The 17803-nt window shown below is 42.2% G+C and overlaps 1 protein-coding gene across 3 annotated transcripts; it reads left to right on the top strand.

The window, feature by feature from the left end:
• Window positions 1-1569: 1569 nt before the first annotated feature.
• LOC147627192 (uncharacterized) lies at window positions 1570-2775 on the top strand. 3 transcript variants are annotated; one of them, XM_086816166.1, is made up of 4 exons: window positions 1570-1860; window positions 1952-2054; window positions 2343-2441; window positions 2528-2775. In XM_086816166.1, the coding sequence occupies exons 1-4, from the start codon at window positions 1667-1669 to the stop codon at window positions 2618-2620; spliced, it is 489 nt and encodes a 162-aa protein (XP_086672292.1). In that variant the 5' UTR covers window positions 1570-1666; the 3' UTR covers window positions 2621-2775. The 3 variants fall into 3 exon arrangements, 2 of the variants coding, with proteins under 2 accessions (XP_086672292.1, XP_086672293.1); XR_015268533.1 differs by having other exon boundaries at window positions 1602-2089; XM_086816167.1 differs by lacking the exons at window positions 1570-1860; window positions 1952-2054 and adding an exon at window positions 2124-2265.
• The last annotated feature ends 15028 nt before the right edge of the window (window positions 2776-17803 follow it).

Below are 17803 nucleotides of genomic sequence, written 5' to 3'. Positions count from 1 at the left end.
TATGTTTGTACCATAAATGTTAGTGGGTTTGTGTCTCTGTTACTGGTGCCTTCCACACCTTGCAGGCTGAGAGAGCAGCTAGCTGCATACTTTTGGCTTCTTGCAGAACACAATCGCTATTGAAACATGTCTGTTAGGCTCTCTCTCTCTCGGTGTGTGTGGGCGCGCGTGTTGATAGATAACAGGTTTTCAAGCCATATTTGTTTTGAGATTTTTAAAATTTTGAACCATCAAAGACTTTAGAGATCGGGCTTGCGCTCATACAATCTTTGTGAAGTATAAATTGGGCGGAAAAAAAGCAGAAATCCAAAAGCAACTAAACTATGGTCAATACTATGCATGATGGAGCTAATGGTTATATGGTGTTGTGGATGGCTACCATGAGTCTATACCTTGCACTTTCGTTTAAAGGTGAATTTGGGCTTATCCTGGATTCATCTTGGTATGTAAAGAAGGGAAGTAAGAAAGTCACATTAATGACCTTTTGAGGCCGAAGTTGGCCTATATGACAAATTAGATACATTATTGGCAGTACATTCCACACTTTGAGATGCTATAAATGACACTAAGAAAAAGTGAAAAAAAAGTAAAAGTGCATCAAATAGAAACTGCTCTCGATAAGTGAGAGAGGAGAGAGTCGTGTGTGTGCGTCTTTGCATCGAGTCGCTTAATTACCTTTGCATTGAGTCATTGAGTCATACTTGAGTTGTGGATGAGCTTCACATGCTTAAGAAAAGTCAACTAATGTATGGTGTTTTTTTCATAAGGTCGATGGCCACCGATGAAACACAATTGTTTGAAGATGTTTTGCTTGACGATGGTCGTACCGCTCGTTTGTGCATTGCTACAGAGGAGTGTCGCAGGTTGAATGTACGATACCTCAGGCGAGGTGATATGATGGACCATTTGCACAAAAAGCATCATATCAATGTAGATATTCCTATGCGAGGAGGACTCAAGAAGCTCAACTTAAAAAGAGGGCTGAAGAGGATTGGGACGCAATGGGTGATGATGAAAGATCGTGCTTTGAAAGCAAGGATACTTACATTAGAGAGAAGGTCGAGAGTGCAATGCAAAAATACCTCGCGACGGGAAAGAATGTTCGCTTGAGTTGCATCAACAAGCGGATTGCTGAAGGCTATGAGAAACATGTGAGTATAGAATAATTGCTTTGGTTGGTAGTGCATTATATTCATGTGTGTTTGCATCATTTTGAGTAGTGTTTTCTTAATTTAGAGGCACTTAATAGCGAAGGATAATGCAACGACATCCACACCCGCCGCCAATCCTTTAAATGATGGATCACATGAAGTACGTGACGAAGTAGTCACTCCGGTAATACTCTCCTGACAGAGGCTTAATGCTTTTTTCTCATTCTTTTTTACAACGTGGTAGAGGTTCTTTTATTGTCATTAAATTTATATTGCTCATTCTCTTTTGTAGGAGAAGTTGGCGAGCTTTGACGATCAAGGGCCACTTTTAGCTCCTATGAAAGAAGATTGCGCTATCAAATCAAGTTGTTGAGGTTGATGGTAGCCTTTTGGAGTCAATTGTGACTCAAAAAGCATCGACACGGACAATGAATTTGTGTCATATGTAAGTCTATTTTTTAAAAAAGGCTTGATCTTTTCCATATGCATATGTATATTGCACGGGTGTGACATCAATGAACCGCTTAATTTATAGGTGGTTCGAGAATACAATGCCAAGCCATGTCTTCGAAAAAGCATGGTTTTGTGACAGCCTTTGGTATGCCTTTATGAAGGCATGTCGAAATCAAGAGGCAAAAAAGCTTGATAGTTACTTTGGAGAGGTAGATGTGGCAAAGTACTTGTTTATCTTCTTTCCAATTGTGGATGGGTAGGTCTACTAACTTAGTACCTTTGATGTTCAAACTATCTATTAGGATGCTTAATGGATTAATGTGTTCTTGTTGCTTCTCATTCTACAGACATCATTGGCAACTTTTTGTGTTGTACAACAATATCCATAAAAGGCTAGTGCGTTGTCCATGGGAGACTCATGGATTACTATATCTTGATCCACTCTCAAGGGTAGTGTCTCCAACTCATTTGTCATCTGTTTACAGGTACATATTGGCTACTTGTTTTGTTATCTTAGAACAAAAAAGACCTTTTTTTTACCATCTACACCAACTATGCTTTTAGGGCTTTGCAAATCATGGCTTCACATTGCTCTAACGACTCATTGAGGGAGTTTATGGAGAGGCCAAGGAAGTCCTTGGATACCTTGGAGAAACCACATGTAATAATCCTGGCACCCTTGTGATCACTAACCATGAAAATTTGTATTGGCTCACTCATTCTTTGATTCTTTGGCAGGTGCCGCAACAGCCTAATGCTATAGATTGTGGATTCTATGTCATGGCCTACATGAAACGGATGATTGAGGGGGCATACGGCAAACGATCGAAGAGCTATGTAAGATGCTTCTCTTGAGTCTTATCTCTAAGTTTCACAATTAAGGAGTTGTACTCATTTGATTTTATTTTCTCTTATGTGTGCAGTTGACTAGGACCTGGTTCAAACATGAGGCCGTGGAGCAGTTGAAGCTAGATTTGGCCGCATGGGCGAAGAAAAAGATCTTGGAGATACAATGAGTTCACCTTCTTTGTGTCGGCATAGTTTTGGCTTCACATGATACTCATTTTGTATTGTGGCAACGATTTTGGGAATGATACTTTGCATTATTGCAAAGTTAGTTTGTATCGCGGTAAACTTATTGACAAACTTGGTTGTCTTATGACAAATATTTTGGCAATGATAATTTGCATTGTTTCTTATCTTCTCTTGTTTTTCATGAATAACTCTACTATGTTGTGAATGTGAAGTCCCTCATGCTTCTTTCTAATGTGAGTTGTTGTGGATAATTTCTTGGCAAACACAATTTCTTCAAAGATTGTGGTTCTTTCTTGATATTTAACTCTATTGTGATGTGAATGAGAAGTCCCTAAGTCCCTTATGCTAATTTTAATTGTCAGTGGTCGTGGATAATTTTTTAGCAAACACATTGTCTTTATGGATTGTAAATCTTCCTTGATGGAAAACTCCATTATGTTGTGAATGAGAAGACCCTTATGCTAATTTTTAATGTGAGTGGTTGTGGGTAATAGATAGACAATGGTCTGTACTCCCTTTGTTCTCAAAAAGGGATCCTAAGTAGATGAACATAATCCTTAGAGGGTATGTGAATAAGATACTCATGCTTGTAATCCTTGTGTGATCCTAAAGTGAAACCTGTGTGAACCTAATGTGAACCTTGTGTGAACCGTGTAAACCCAATGAACCGTGTAAACCCAATGAACTCGTCATGGCAATGAGTCCCGAGAACATGTACCTTCGGGAAAATATTCACAGGGTTGTAAACCCTGAGTGAACCGAGTGTGAACCATGTGTGAACCAAGAGTGAACCCCATCAATTTATGGCAATGTGACCCGAGAGCATACAAATTTAGAAAAGTATTAGCAGGGTAGCGAACCCTGTGTGAACCATGTGTGATCCAAATGTGATCCAAGTGGGAACCATTTGTGAACCATGTGTAAACCATGTGTGAACCCAATAAATTCATGGCAATGTGACCCGAGAGCATGCACCTGTGGGACAATATTCACAGGGTTGTGAACCATGTGTGAACCCATTGTGAACAATGTGTGAACCCCATCAATTCAAGGCAACGTGACCCGAGAGCATGAACCGAGCATGAACCTTTGGGAAAATATTTACAGAGTTGTGAACCTTGTGTGAACCATTTGTGAACCAAGAGTGATTACCATTTATTAGATGAAGCACTTAACATCTTGAATAGCAAATTTAGCTCATTTACTGCAATCACGGAAGAAGGCCGTTCTTCAAATCTTTGCAACAATTTTTCTCCTTCCCGTAAACGTGTTGTTTGCTGTTGAGTATGTCCATAGATATTGAATCGTCTGGAGTCAACTAAGAGAGGAGCAAAGGAGTTAAGTCAAGAAGTGAACATATTACTATGCAAAAGCAACCAACATAGTACCTATCTCTTGTTTTTGCTTGAAAAACTCTAATAAGGTCCCACCCATGCGAGTCACCAATGATTGCATGTACCAAGTCCAAAACAGATCGATTAATCCGTGCATTCAATAATGTGTACTTTATATATTGCCATAGTCTCTCCACAAGGTTTGTAGTGTCCACATTTCCATAATTGAAGAGGCGACCAAATCTTGGCCATCTAGTTCGCCAAGGGCAATCACTCCCACACCAACCATTTGTAACATATCTCTGCACATTTGTGTTTAACTCATAATTTTGCAAGAGAATTTTGTAGTTAAGCTCAAATGCAGCTTCCGTAGAGCTATTCAAAAGGGTACACATTGAGGACTAGAGATGGTCTTGGGACTCCTTGGGGACCTGCAGAATACATTACCAAACATTAATGAAGCGTATGGTAACCAATGAGAAGCATTACATTTGAAATCAATGAATACCTTTGGGAGTAAGTTCTCTACCCACGAAAAGGACATCCACACCTTTTTTATTTTCTTAGCCTTCTCTTGCTTCCTTGCCTTCGAGGTTCCCTGCCTCTATGACATGCATAGTCAATTACCTTTTTCTTTCCACATGAACTATTTCTGGAGCGAACAAACACTAGCCGTACTTTATGCTCAATGACAATGTCATCTAGTGCTTGACCCAAATTAGAAACTGCGATGTTCACGTATTCCTGCTTTGCTAGATTTGTGTTCAACCTGTTCATACCATTTGTTCTAAGCGCTCTTTTGGAATCTTCACTATGCGAACAACTACAGCTATGTAGAAGATCTTTTGCAAACTGTATTGGGATGCCTTGCCTTCTTATATCCATGCACCAGGCACAAAGTGTCATGAATATCACGGTGGGATACTCCATCTTCTGCCATGTGACATTCTCTAACAATTGTGGCCCACTCATTTATATGGGATATTTTTAAATGTGGTGAAGAGACCAAGCATAGGTTAGAGCACCCATCTTCATTCTTTTGTAGCTGCAAATTGTCCCGTAGTTTTCTCCATAGCTTGAGATCCAAAGAACGTGTGCTGTCACATGCCTTTATCTCCTCTAATCTCGTGGGGGAATCATTATTTTCAAGAGCTCCCTTCATTAAGTTATAACTTGCTTTGTTGAAGGAGTAAAATCGTTGAGAAACATACCAATGTGGATCAAGCGAAAAAAAAAATACTTGAGTTGATCTCCAAGTCGAGAGGTGGCCTTGGGGCTTCGCATGAACGGCCTTCATTGGAGCTTGTTTCAACGATATTGTCCTTGGATGTAGAGAGCTCACTGTCACTAATACTATCATTGGATGTAGAGAAGTCAGAATCATATAACACACTCCTTGAATAGTTGATAACTTTAACCTTGCACTAGTTTACTAAAAAAATCCCATCATTGTTTAAACCAGAAGCCGACTCGTTCACATCAAGATCACACAAGGTTCACACCGGGATGACATTGCTAATAGGTCACATTATACTCAGAAATAGGCCTCACCACTAAAGGGAGCCAAATGCCAAATGGGGATAAATGATCCAAAGGGGGTGATAAAGGAGCTTTAATTCAAAAAAGATGCCTTGCTTTAAAGTCCGTCGCACCCTCTTTAATGCTGACAAAAGCGCATCCTGACCCCCGCTGCTGCCCCTAGTTCACACAGGGATCACAAGATGGGATCACACAGGGTTCACACTTGGATTTCACAGGGATTACACATGGATCACACAGGGTTCACACTTGGATTTCACAAGGATTACACATGGATCACAAAATCCGATGGCCCACCTGATCCTCGATTTTTGAGCGACAATGTCCACCATTGATCCCCTTTGAAAAAAGGGATGTCAAATAGTCTCGAGGCAGGCTCTCGGCGGACTGGCGAAGGAGGAGGCAAGCTGGTGATGATGGGCATTGACATGTGGCCAACTTGGGTGTCGCGTGTTGGGCACAACGCTATAGGGCGCCATAGATGATGATGGCAGAAAAAACGAGCAGACAGGTACTGAAACGAACAAATGCAGCTTTGATGGTTGGGATACGCACGGCGGCCAGAGGTTAGCAGGCAGCAACGAAACCCTAAACTGCTAAATCCTAAAAGCCTAGCTCTGATGCCAAATGAAGGACCTAATAAGAGTTAGGGTTCTACAATGCTAAGGAGGATGGAACCTCTCCATTACTTCTTTGTAGAGAGATAAAGAGAGAGAGAAACTCAATGCTCTAGAGAAAGTATAGGATATACTATGGAACTCTAGTCTGTGTTGAGATGTGAGGTGTTGTGGCTATTGTGGTTAAATAGATTGGATTTTATTTTTAACAGCTCTCCTACTCAGCACATTTGGTTGAAAAACCATTTGATTCATGCAAGAGAAAGGCACATGCAGAGGAGGATAAAGGATCTAGACACCAAGATCTCACAGATGCACATGAAGGCACAAATTAAGAAGGATGGTAAAGTGATAAATACAGTCGAGGATCTCATGCTGATAACAGAATCAGTGGTAACGAAAGACATGATGCTGGTCAAAGCTCTCTACTCTATGTAACTCTCTCATAATTCCTTAATATAATAGCCTTTTCTTTGAAAAAAAAAGCAGATGTGGACATAATTTTTGCAACCCTTTGGGCACCCGTAAGTGCTCAGAACATGCACCCATGGATGGGACACATTTGGGGCATGGTTTGGATACAAAATAGGACTTTTGGACATTGTTTTATGGGTTGAAAAGGGGAAACCCTCATGCATACAACTTTCCCACTTTGAGCCTATAAAGGGAGGCATTAGGCTTTAGTAATCATCATCAAGCAAAGACCATGGAAGATCCATATGCCATAGATGTCTATTTAAGATCTAGGATATTCATTGTATATATTCATGTTTTGCAATATATTGTAGATTAGGTCTTTATCTTGTCTTATGTGCGTTTGCTTGACTATGATTTACGTTAATCTCGTGTGCTCAATGTTAGTCACTTTGAGCTTATAAAAGGAGGATCCATATCCCAGAGATGTCTATTTAAGATCTAGGATATCATTGTGTACACTTGTGCTATGCAACAATATACAATAGATTAGATCTCTATGTTGTCTCATATGCAAACTACGGTAGATTAGATCTCTATGTTGTCTCATGTTGGTTTGCATGACTATGATATGCATTAATCTCTTGTATGCTGAATGTTAATCACATGTTTAAGCTTCCACGTGTGACATTGGTATCAGAGCTTAGGTCAGCCTAGGGTAGTTCTTAGCTAGATGTTTTTGTATGCAGAATTAGAGTTTGCATTTTAGGGCCTGTAAGCCAAAATTAAGGTTTTCTGTTTTTTGCATTAATTCAAGCATGTGATACTCCTCATCACCGTCATAATCATCTGTTGACCATATTGCTCGCCAACATCATCATCAACGTTTGTTGCAATGTGTACATCAGCACAAGCCTGATATGTCATCATCATCTATGCTTGGTTGTACCCTGTGTAGTTGGTGTACAGGCCGTACCTTGCTATATCTGGCTTGTGAACTTTTGGGCATGGCCGATCATGAGGTGCCATGAAGAGGAGGGTCCGTGTGGATGCCGTTATCTTGGTTAAAAATACTCCTTGATATATCTATCATTACCAAGGGGGAGTTTGGCCCATTCTAGCTTCCATGCAAGTGTTCATCATTTTTAGTTTTGTTACATTCCCGTAACGCCGCTACGGGCATTACCACAAGAGGGGACGACCTCTGGCTCACCACCCAGCCATAGAGGAAGAATGAGGATTTCCCCTCATCCCCCAGGCTATATAGTGTGTGGCCTGCCGTCCACACTAGCCTGGCCGCCCATGACTCTGCATGGGCGTCCTCTCCCACTGAACCCCGGATATAGCCATCCGGTCTGCCGCCGTCGGTCACAGGCGTTACAGCCTACGTGACATTACAGTGTTACATTCCCGTAACGCCTGTGTGACTGACGACAGACCGGATGGCTATATCCGGGGTTCAGTGGGAGAGGACGCCCATGCGGAGTCATGGGCGGCCAGGCTAGTGTGGACGGCAGGCCACACACTATATAGCCTGGGGGATGAGGGGCAATCCTCATTCTTCCTCTATGGCTGGGTGGTGAGCCAGAGGCCGTCCCCTCTTGTGGTAATGCCCGTAGCGGCGTTACGGGAATGTAACACTGGTATCAGAGCGTGGTTCGATGGGATTGTCAGAGCCCGCGCGTGACCGGGGGACCGGAGCCCACTCGATGGTTTTCGACCATTCGTCTCCTTATCCTTATCTCGAATGGAGGGTGTGGAGGGAGGCGGCCATGGAAGAATGGAGGGGAAGAACTCTCTCTCTCTCTCTCTCCCCGTCACACACAGCAAGGAAAATCAAGTAAGCGATTTGAGTTTTGTTTTTTTTTCTATGCGATTGAAATTGTCTGCAGCTATGGAGCGGCGGAAGACAGTGGTGAAGGTGGAAGTTGGGAGTGAGGACGAGTGGAAGGCGGCGAAGCTGTTCATGGCCAAGGGAAATACTCTTGCGTTGAGTGGGGGGGCGAAGCAACAGCCCCACTGCGAAGAAGGAGAAGTCGCCTCTTGCGTTGAGTGGGGGGGCGAAGAGCAGCCCCACAGCCCCACGCTGGTACTCGCGATTTGAAGCTGCTGTTGAATGGCCGAATGGAGGGTTGACCTGCGCTATCTGCCCGTTGACCTGCGTGTGGGGGGCGACACCAGCCCCAAGGCGAAGAGTAGTAGCCCCCAGCGAACACTAGCCCCACCAGCCTGGGGGGGCAAAGACTTGACGGGTGACCTTGCGTTGAAGGGGGGCGAAGAACAGCATTCAGCCCACGTCAAAAAAACAGTCGTGTAGCGCAGTTGGCTAGCGCGTAGGTCTCAGCGTGAGGAGCCTAGGTGGCCGGCCAGCCAGGCCAGCCATGGGCGGCCAGCCAGGCCAGGCGCGGCGGCCACCGGACAGCCGGCGACAAACGGCCAACCACCAGCGTTGCAGGCACCAGCGACAGCAGAAAGAAAAAAGAAAAAAAAAGAAAAAAAAGCGTTAAAAAAACCATTTATTTTTTTAATATATTTTTAATTATTCATTTTTATGAATAATGAAAATATAGGCGGCCAGCCCTTGATACCACATATAGGCATGCCCAGCGCACACCTGGCAACGGGCGGCCAGCCAGAATCGTGTGGACACTCCCCACGGGCGGACGGCCACGCCCGAAGCGGCGAGGGCCGGCCCGGCCTGTTCTTTTATTTTATTTTATTTATTTTTTTAAATATATTTTCATTATTTATTTTTATGAATAATGAAAATAACGGGCGGCCAGCCCGAAACGGGAAGCCAGCAACAATCGTGTGAACACTCCCCACGGGCGGGCGGCCACGCCCGAAGCGGCGAGGGCCGGCCCGGCCCGTTATTTTATTTTATTTTATTATTATTATTTTTTTAAAAAAAATTACAAAACAACGGCACACCCCACGAAACAAATCCACACGACCGTCGTGCCGTGTGGCCGTAGTGCCCATTTTCCACGAGAGACCCACTGCACACGACCGTAGCGCCGCGTGCTAAGAGAGAGACAAATCCCACGGCCGTTTATCGACTCCTTCGAGAGGGAGCCGTTCTATGGCCGTTGTGCCTAGTGAACACGTCTATGACCGTAGCACCTCGAGAATAACACATGTGGTGATCACACATTTGGTTCGGAGAGACTATTTAAGCTGATCATACACTTAGTATCGACCATCAAAGTCACGTAGTTTGGCTAGTGTAAATATAAAACTGAGGTGTGTTTTACTTGGGCTAAGAGGACCAGCAATGGCGTCAGTTGTGCCCAAATTAGACGAAGTGCTTATCACGAGAAATCAAGGTAAGCCTAATTGAGCCGTAGTGCTCATAACCCTTCACAATCTTTTAACAGATGCTAGAAGATTGTGATAAACTTTGGCAATAACAACCATGTACAAGCGTAGTCTTGATGTGGTTATGCCTTGTGTCCAAACAAGTTGCTTACTGTTTGTAGCAACAAAAGGCTTTGGCCCGTAGAGGCAAGCTGGCCCTTGTTAAAAGTAACAAAAAAGTGTCACTACTTGGGCCTTGAGATTAGTGACTAGTTTGATTTAGTCACGTACATTGCCTGGTAAAAGTAATCCCTAAGGTGTGTATTACTTGGGATTAAGGGGCTAGTAGTGCTGCTAGCAGTGCTCAACTGAATAGTTTATCTAGAAGTACTAATCTAAGGGATTAGCATACGCCTAGATAATAATAGCAGATTTAGGATTGATTTGTAGAAATCAAAGGTAAATCTGAAGGAGTATAGTCTTGAGATGTAATGCTCAATGCCCTTATAGAAGTTGATCGACGAAGAGAACTGTTCTTAAACTTACTAGCATGGTTTTCTCTTCTTTTTATTGCCATGCATTGACATCCCACTGCTCGAGAGTTTGTGGTGATCTTTCGAGGGGGAAGAGCCTTTTTATACGTCACATCAATTGGTTTGGTGGTAATTTGATGGTATGGGACATCAAGTTCTCACGGAATCGATTGTAGTCTTGGTGGAATGGAACGCCAAGGCTTGTGCATGTAATTGACTCTTTGGTAGGTCTGTATGTACACTTGTCCGTAGTGATAAAGTGTGCAAGATAAAATTTGAACTTTGAAATTTACCAAATATAGCCATAAGTTGGGATAAAACCCAGTTACAGAGTTCGGAAAAGCTCTAGGTAGCAAGACCATGATGGTGTGCTAGTGCTAACAGAGTGATTTAGTTCCGGAGTGATCTAAATCTAGAGATTAGCAGTAAGACTAGTTTGGTTGGACAGTTTCATGCATGGGGGACGCCCTGTAGCATTTTGCAAGCGTAGTCTTGCCTATGTTCAACATAAGTGTGCAATTGTGAGCACATTTTAGTTGCTACCATATGAATTTGGAAAATATATTACTTTCCTACATAAGCAATTGTAATATTGCATGACAGGCTATGTTGCTTACAAAGTTCATGTGCGTGTAAACCCTATGAGTCGTATGACCCCTGGGAATGAGTGGAGCATTTCTAGGATTTAATAAGGTTTTACATGGCAATAGTGAGTAGTATCTCACTCCAGACGAGCCTGGTTGTTGTTAGTATCGGATCCGACATATGAGGTGTACATAAACTCGGGCTAAGTTAGGATAGAAGGCTAAGCCGAAGAGCTTAGTGGTAAATCCTACTATATCTGGTGAGTTTTGACTTAACCGGAGTGTTAAGAAGTAAACTCAAAGTCTGGGGCTAAACCGGAGTGTTCGGAGGCAGACATATCTTTTGTTAAATCGGCGAATTTAGCAAAAGATGAGCTTGGGGTGAACCATGGTACCCAGGAAAAAAGCTCTTCACACTAAAATAGTGCACAATGATTTTAGGGTGATAAATATCCATCGCAGGAATGTTTTACAACTTTCCATAGATGATAGATGAAGACCATGTACTTTACGGAGTTAAAGTACATAGGTGGTGACTTCGGCGCCACATTTTTTGTAGGAAGTCACCAGTGGTGTGGTTAGGTCGGCCGAGACTCCACAAGACCTATGCACTAGTTTTTAAGTTGACCTCTATTGGACGTCCAAAAATTCGTGTTGTAATACCAGAGATTGTACTGCAATGTGCAATGAAGGGGTCAATTTGTGTAGTCACTTCTTAGCAGCAAGTGACTTAAGCATCTTGTTATAGATGGTTGTATATGGTACTCCCACTCGGGGGAGGTACGCCATTGGGTACGGAGTTACTCACAGACTAGTATGGAGCTACTAGTGTGATGATAGTGAGTACGTAGTTACTCACTACTAATACATAGCTGCTAATAAAATTAAGATCCTCGAGTGAAAATTACTCTAGATCAACATTTTAAATTACCGAACCACAATCCATGAGTATCGAGGTACTCATAAATATGTTGACGTTGCTCAAATCGAGGGACCGATTTGTTCGATGGTATGAATAAGCAAGGAGAGTGGAGTAACTTAAAAGTTACACATCACTAGTCCTAGTGAGTTGTCGAGGTCATCCGTAGTTTGATGATCCCCTCTACCTATCAGATAACATTCAATTTTGCAAGCCCTGGCATTTAATCCGTAGTGATTATGAGTTGGGTGTGAAATATGGTTATGAAGTTCTTACAAGAGTACTCGTTTATTTGCTAGTCATTGGTTATAGCTTGGTAGAGATTGCCACTTGTGATGGGTAGGTAGCTTTGCCGCTATAACGAGGAGGCAGCAAATAATGTTCTCATAGTTATACTTCATACCAACACCAAACAGGGATAGGATGAAATTCCTAAGTTCATCATCACGAAGTACTGTGATGTTTGCATTTATATTGAATGTATGATGTAATGAGACATTGGGCTTGTGTAATTACCATCAATTATCTAGCAACCTATGGCTTCGCAGCAAGCTCAGTCATTATCTGTGGATTAATAATGTGGTTATTAGTAGTTTGGAATTTTTCTTGATAGATGGTACAACCCACCCAAATGATTCTTAAGTGTGTAACCGCTTATGAAGGGTAGTAATATGCAACAATGAAGCACTTTGTTACAAGTGTGAAACCACTGATCTGTTGCAAAACAGTTTATCAATAGTACCACCATATGTGCGTAGACACTATACCACATCTTCGTTGCAAGATGTTTAAAAGTTTCTTGGAAGGACTCAAGAATAAAAATATATTAAACACGGGGATATCCTCAAATATCACATAAACTCGAATAGTTGTGTGAGTCCAGACAATACTTGAAGGGATGTGTCTGGTAACAGCAACACAGAGTTGTAAGTGATTGGAGGTAACTCGAGACACCTGTAGTGGTGCAAGAATCTTTATCAAACATCTCCACATACTATATGGTCTACCCGCATATATAGTATGGCATAAGAGATAGGAAGTTTGATTGTTATATTTGAATGGAAATTTTCAAAACTTACATTTACTCTGAGTTAGAGTGGAGTTTTACCATCCGTAGATTGATGGTAGTTAGAAACTCAACAAGATTCTAGAGCATATGCTTGTGCAAAGATGTTACTCTAAGAGAGAAAGTATCTCTCAGCTTTGGAACTAATCCTTGTGATGCATGATTAGATTGGCTCTAGTTTATTTCTCCTATGGCCGCAGAGCTTTCCAAGGAGAAGTTTTAACAAGTTGGTGATGCAACATGGTAGCGTAGTCTACAAATATCTAGTAGCATGGTCTAAGAACTTGCGCTACTAGAGTGCTCTCCAGTACATTAGCTTCTGTGCTAATGACATGATGCAAAATCAAGGCATGAAATTTGCCTTAAGGTTTTGGTTGAAATACCAAATCATGGCTTGTGTGAGCATGATCATGGCTTGTATGGGCATGATCCTGTCTTTACAGAGGTCTGACGCGCTGTACGCGTATGCACTTTGTCATAGCCGCGCCCACCTTCCTCGCCGGCACGTAATGCTAGTCCGGAGAGACTGGCCGTAGGTGCGGCGGGTAGCGAAGCGAGAGTTAGTCCGGAGAGGCTAGCCGAGCCTTCGGAATAGAGTTTTGATAGTCCAAGTGCGGGTCACCCTGAGATTCAGAAGACCTATGCACTAGTAAAAAGACAGTTTTATTGGCCTAGTTTGTTTAAGAACGTCCAGACTTATGTGCTGAAATGCAGTAAGTGCCAGGTCAATAAACAGAACGTCTTAAGGTTGGAGGACTACTCCATCCGCTGAAGATTCCTCAAGGGAAATGGGAAAGCATTTCCATGGATTTCATTACCGGTTTACCCAAGACGAGTCGAGGGAATGACTCGGTGTGGGTAGTAGTGGACAACTAAACTGAAGTTTATTGCCACGAAGAAAACTGTAAAAACGCCAGAGTTGGCAAAACTCTTTATTGAACATCTCTACAAGCTATATGGCCTGCCCGCAGATATAGTGTCGGATAGAAATAGAAAGTTCAACAGTCATTTTTGGAGGGAAGTCTTCAAAAAGTTGGATACTACTCTGAGTATGAGTACGGCAGATCATCCGGAGTCTGATGGTCCAACAGAAAGGGTTAACCAAATACTCGAGGATATGTTGCGTTCTTATGTTAGTAAGAAGCAATCTAATTGGGAAGAATATTTGCCCATATTGGAGTTTGCTTATAACAGCTCCAAGCTTTCAGCGACGACTGGATTTACACCATTCATGTTAATGTATGGATTCCAGCTGAGATCTCCGATAGTTGTAGGCCTGGAAAAGGAGAAGATTCAATCTGTCAAGGAGTTCCTTGATAAATGATATGCTCAAAGCTGCACGCGAGAGCATCCGCCGTAGCGCACAGGATCGCGCTAATACATTTGCCGATAAAGGACGCAGACAAGTGACCTTTGCAGAAGGTGACTTTGTATTTTTAAAAGGTTCCTGCGCAGTCAGCAACCATGCAAACAGGAAAGTGTGATAAACTTTCTCCTAGATATTGCGGTCCTTTCAAGGTCCTTAAGAAGATTGGGGACGTAGCCTACAAACTTGAGTTACCGGAGAGTTCTCAAGTTCATCTTGTCTTCCATGTTAGTAAACTGAAGAATCAGTTCGCGGGTTAGAGAGCGTAGTTTCTCTAGATATTTTGGTGGAATTGATCACTCCACCAAAGATACCACATGAACCAGAAAGGATTCTTGGGTATCGAGACAGACAAACCCGACATAAAGTGTACCACAAGGTACTTGTTAAATGGAAAGATAGGGATGAGGAGGTGGCAACCTGGGAACGCCGTAGTGCAATTTCCAAAAGGTTTCCCCAGTTTGTTTTCGAGGGCGAAAACTCTTCTTAAGGGGGGGTAATGTCACGTAGGTTGTAACGCCTGTGACCGACGGCGGCAGACCGGATGGCTATATCCGGGGTTCAGTGGGAGAGGATGCCCATGCGGAGTCATGGGCGGCCAGGCTATAGTGTGGACGGCAGGCCACACACTATATAGCCTGGGGGATGAGGGGCAATCCTCATTCTTCCTCTATGGCTGGGTGGTGAGCCAGAGGCCGTCCCCTCTTGTGGTAATCCCCGTAGCGCCGCTACGGGGATTACCACAAGAGGGGACGGCCTCTGGCTCACCACCCAGCCATAGAGGAAGAATGAGGATTGCCCCTCATCCCCCAGGCTATATAGTGTGTGGCCTGCCGTCCACACTAGCCTGGCCGCCCATGACTCCGCATGGGCATCCTCTCCCACTGAACCCCGGATATAGCCATCCGGTCTGCCGTCGGTCACAGGCGTTACAGCCTACGTGACAAGTTTTGTCTTGTCTTGCGTTGTGCCATTTACATCTTGTTTAATCGTATTAATAGTTTAAGTGTGACAAGATTGTGCTCAATCGTGGATAGTAATATTACACTTAGTATCGACCCATCCTATAGTTTGCCAACAAAATCATTCTTGTGGCCTTACATTTGGCGAATTTGATGTGGACAAGAAAGGGTAGTTACTATTTGGGTTTGACACACAAATCCAATGGGATGTGTGCATGTCCAGGCTCGAGACCTCGAGGATGCATAGAGTGCAAAGATGGAAGTACAATACGGGAAGCCCAAGACCACTCAACCCCAAGCACCCAAGGCACAAAGTGTGGGTATGGAGAGCATGCCAGAAACTTAAAGGCTGCAATGGGCATTAAAGCCATTTTAGCCTTGAGGTTAAGGCTACCACTAAAAAGAGCTTGCAAATAAAGGCCATAAAAGCAAATTTTCCTTAATAGTAGGCTTCAAATGAAGGCCAAGATGGCACCTAGGCCTTCAATTTTGAAAATGTTGAAGTCTAGGTCAGGGTTACAAATTTCAGGCTTGATGGAGGGTCAGACCTCAACAAGGGGGTAATCCGAGTGAGGCTTCCAAGCCTACGGCTCTAGGCAAGCCATGAACATACCCAAGCTCACCTTGGACCTGAAAGCCCATCAAGAGGGCATGATGGTTAGATAGTAGGACTTGATCTAAAAAATGGCCTACAACACAAGGTTTAAACAAGCATGAAGAAATTTGTGAGAATGTAAGATATGAAGGTGTTTATAGCATTGTTCAATGACTTGGCTGTTAATTTTTGACTCTCCATTTTTGTTTTGGCCCATAACAAAATAAAATATGGGTATAATGCTGTCATTATGTAATAAATTGCTGCTAAGCAAAAAAACCCTACTACCAAAGTTTAGTACATAAGTTGATGAAAACTTTACATTCATCAACTTTACATAAGTTGATGAAAACTTTACATTCATCTTATGAAAGTAACTACTTGTTTAAGAGGAATGTGTTTCACCATGCAATGTTTGCAGAAGAAAATGTTCCACATGCAAGTTGGCTATGAGTGAGTGCAAGCAAGCTGATTACCTCTCTCATTAGTCTTTTGTAAGAAATTTCCTCTTTCCAAGGCAAAAACTCAAGCATGAATTTTTCATACGACTTAAATGTTTACTTGTGTGAAGATCACTCCAAACATCTCAGTAGAATAATTTATCTAAATAATTGGCCAATAGAAATCAAGACTAAAAACATTCATATGTGAAAATAGATACAAAAAATGATGAATTGACTAATTGTACATGCTATACCTTGTGAACATTTGATGAGGATGTTAATTTGGGAGATGTTGATGCTTCCACCTCTGAAAAACACATGCCTATTATTAAGCCTCCAAATGTGTAGCCACAAACTCTAATGCATAAACTTTTGAGGGGATTTAAAGTACCAAGCAAGTACCCCATAAGCTTGTATAAACCTAGTCTAGGTGCAAAAAAATGTCTCTCCTATGAGCTAGAAAAGTTTGTCTCATTAGGTGAAATATGGACTCTCATTTTTTCCCCTTAAGGATTTCCACACCTCCTCTCTCTAGAGAAATGGGCTCATGGTGAAATTTTTGCAAATCAAATCAAAGTTAGCGGAGATTGCACATTTGGAATCTACTCATAGAGACCTTTCCAATGATATATAGTATGATGGAAAATTTTTATTATTTAAGAAGTCCCCAAATTGGTGATGACATGGCATGTTACATGCCACATCATCACCAATTTGGGGACTTCTTGAATATTCAAAATTGCTTATCATGCTATATATCATTGGAAAGGTCTCGAAGAGTAGATTCCAAATGCCCAAACTCCGCTCATTTTTTAGTTGATTAACAAAAATTTCACCATGAGCCCATTTTTCTAGAGAGAGGAGGTGTGGAAATCCTTAAGGGGCAAAAATGAGAGTCCATATTTTGCCTAATGGTATTTGCAAATGAGGGTGGGGGCATTTTTATACATAAAAATGATGGATAGAAACTAGCAATGCACTCCACATGACTCATGTATGTAGCCCACCAACATCCATGTAACTCAACCTTAAGCTTCATGCAACCTCTCATTTTTCATGCATCCGACCACTCCACATGCATCTAACCCTTACATCAACCAACTCCCTCTTTTAAGCATGGCTTGAGTTTTCTATTAGTTCCCGATCTTATTCCTTTATTTAATTTATTTTTTTGACTAAAAAATTCAACCTTAGACTTTACACCTTAAAAATCCAAACCAAAGGTTTTACACTTTACCCATTGAACCTTCATCTAATTAATGTGCACTTTCCCATTTACAATTTGCCAAGGCTAGAGATATTACACCTAGGCATATGCTTTTTTTAAATCATGGATATTATTTTTATTTATGTGATTTTCTTAGAATAACTCATTTATTCATTTACACAATATTATATAATATAAATTTTCTCTTTCTAGCTCTAATGTGTGCGGGGGGTACACACGTGCACATACCAGCTTCATGGGAAATCCCTAAATAAATTTGTGCACATA

This window comes from Cibotium barometz, chromosome 21 (genome assembly GCF_041138505.1).
Source record: "Cibotium barometz isolate CiBa-2024 chromosome 21, ASM4113850v1, whole genome shotgun sequence".
NCBI classification, from domain to species: domain Eukaryota; kingdom Viridiplantae; phylum Streptophyta; class Polypodiopsida; order Cyatheales; family Cibotiaceae; genus Cibotium; species Cibotium barometz.
The sequence above is the reverse complement of the archived record's forward strand: the minus strand, read 5'-3'. Positions and strand labels throughout refer to the sequence as shown.

What these genes read in the sequence shown, in the direction of transcription:
- LOC147627192 (XM_086816166.1), top strand. Translation starts at nt 1,667, where the DNA reads ATGAACCGCTTAATTTATAGGTGGTTCGAGAATACAATGCCAAGCCAT. An exon ending in TTCTTTCCAATTGTGGATGG is followed by an intron (nt 1,861 to 1,951) that starts GTAGGTCTACTA and finishes CTCATTCTACAG; the next exon opens with ACATCATTGGCAACTTTTTG. An exon ending in GCAAACGATCGAAGAGCTAT is followed by an intron (nt 2,442 to 2,527) that starts GTAAGATGCTTC and finishes TTATGTGTGCAG; the next exon opens with TTGACTAGGACCTGGTTCAA.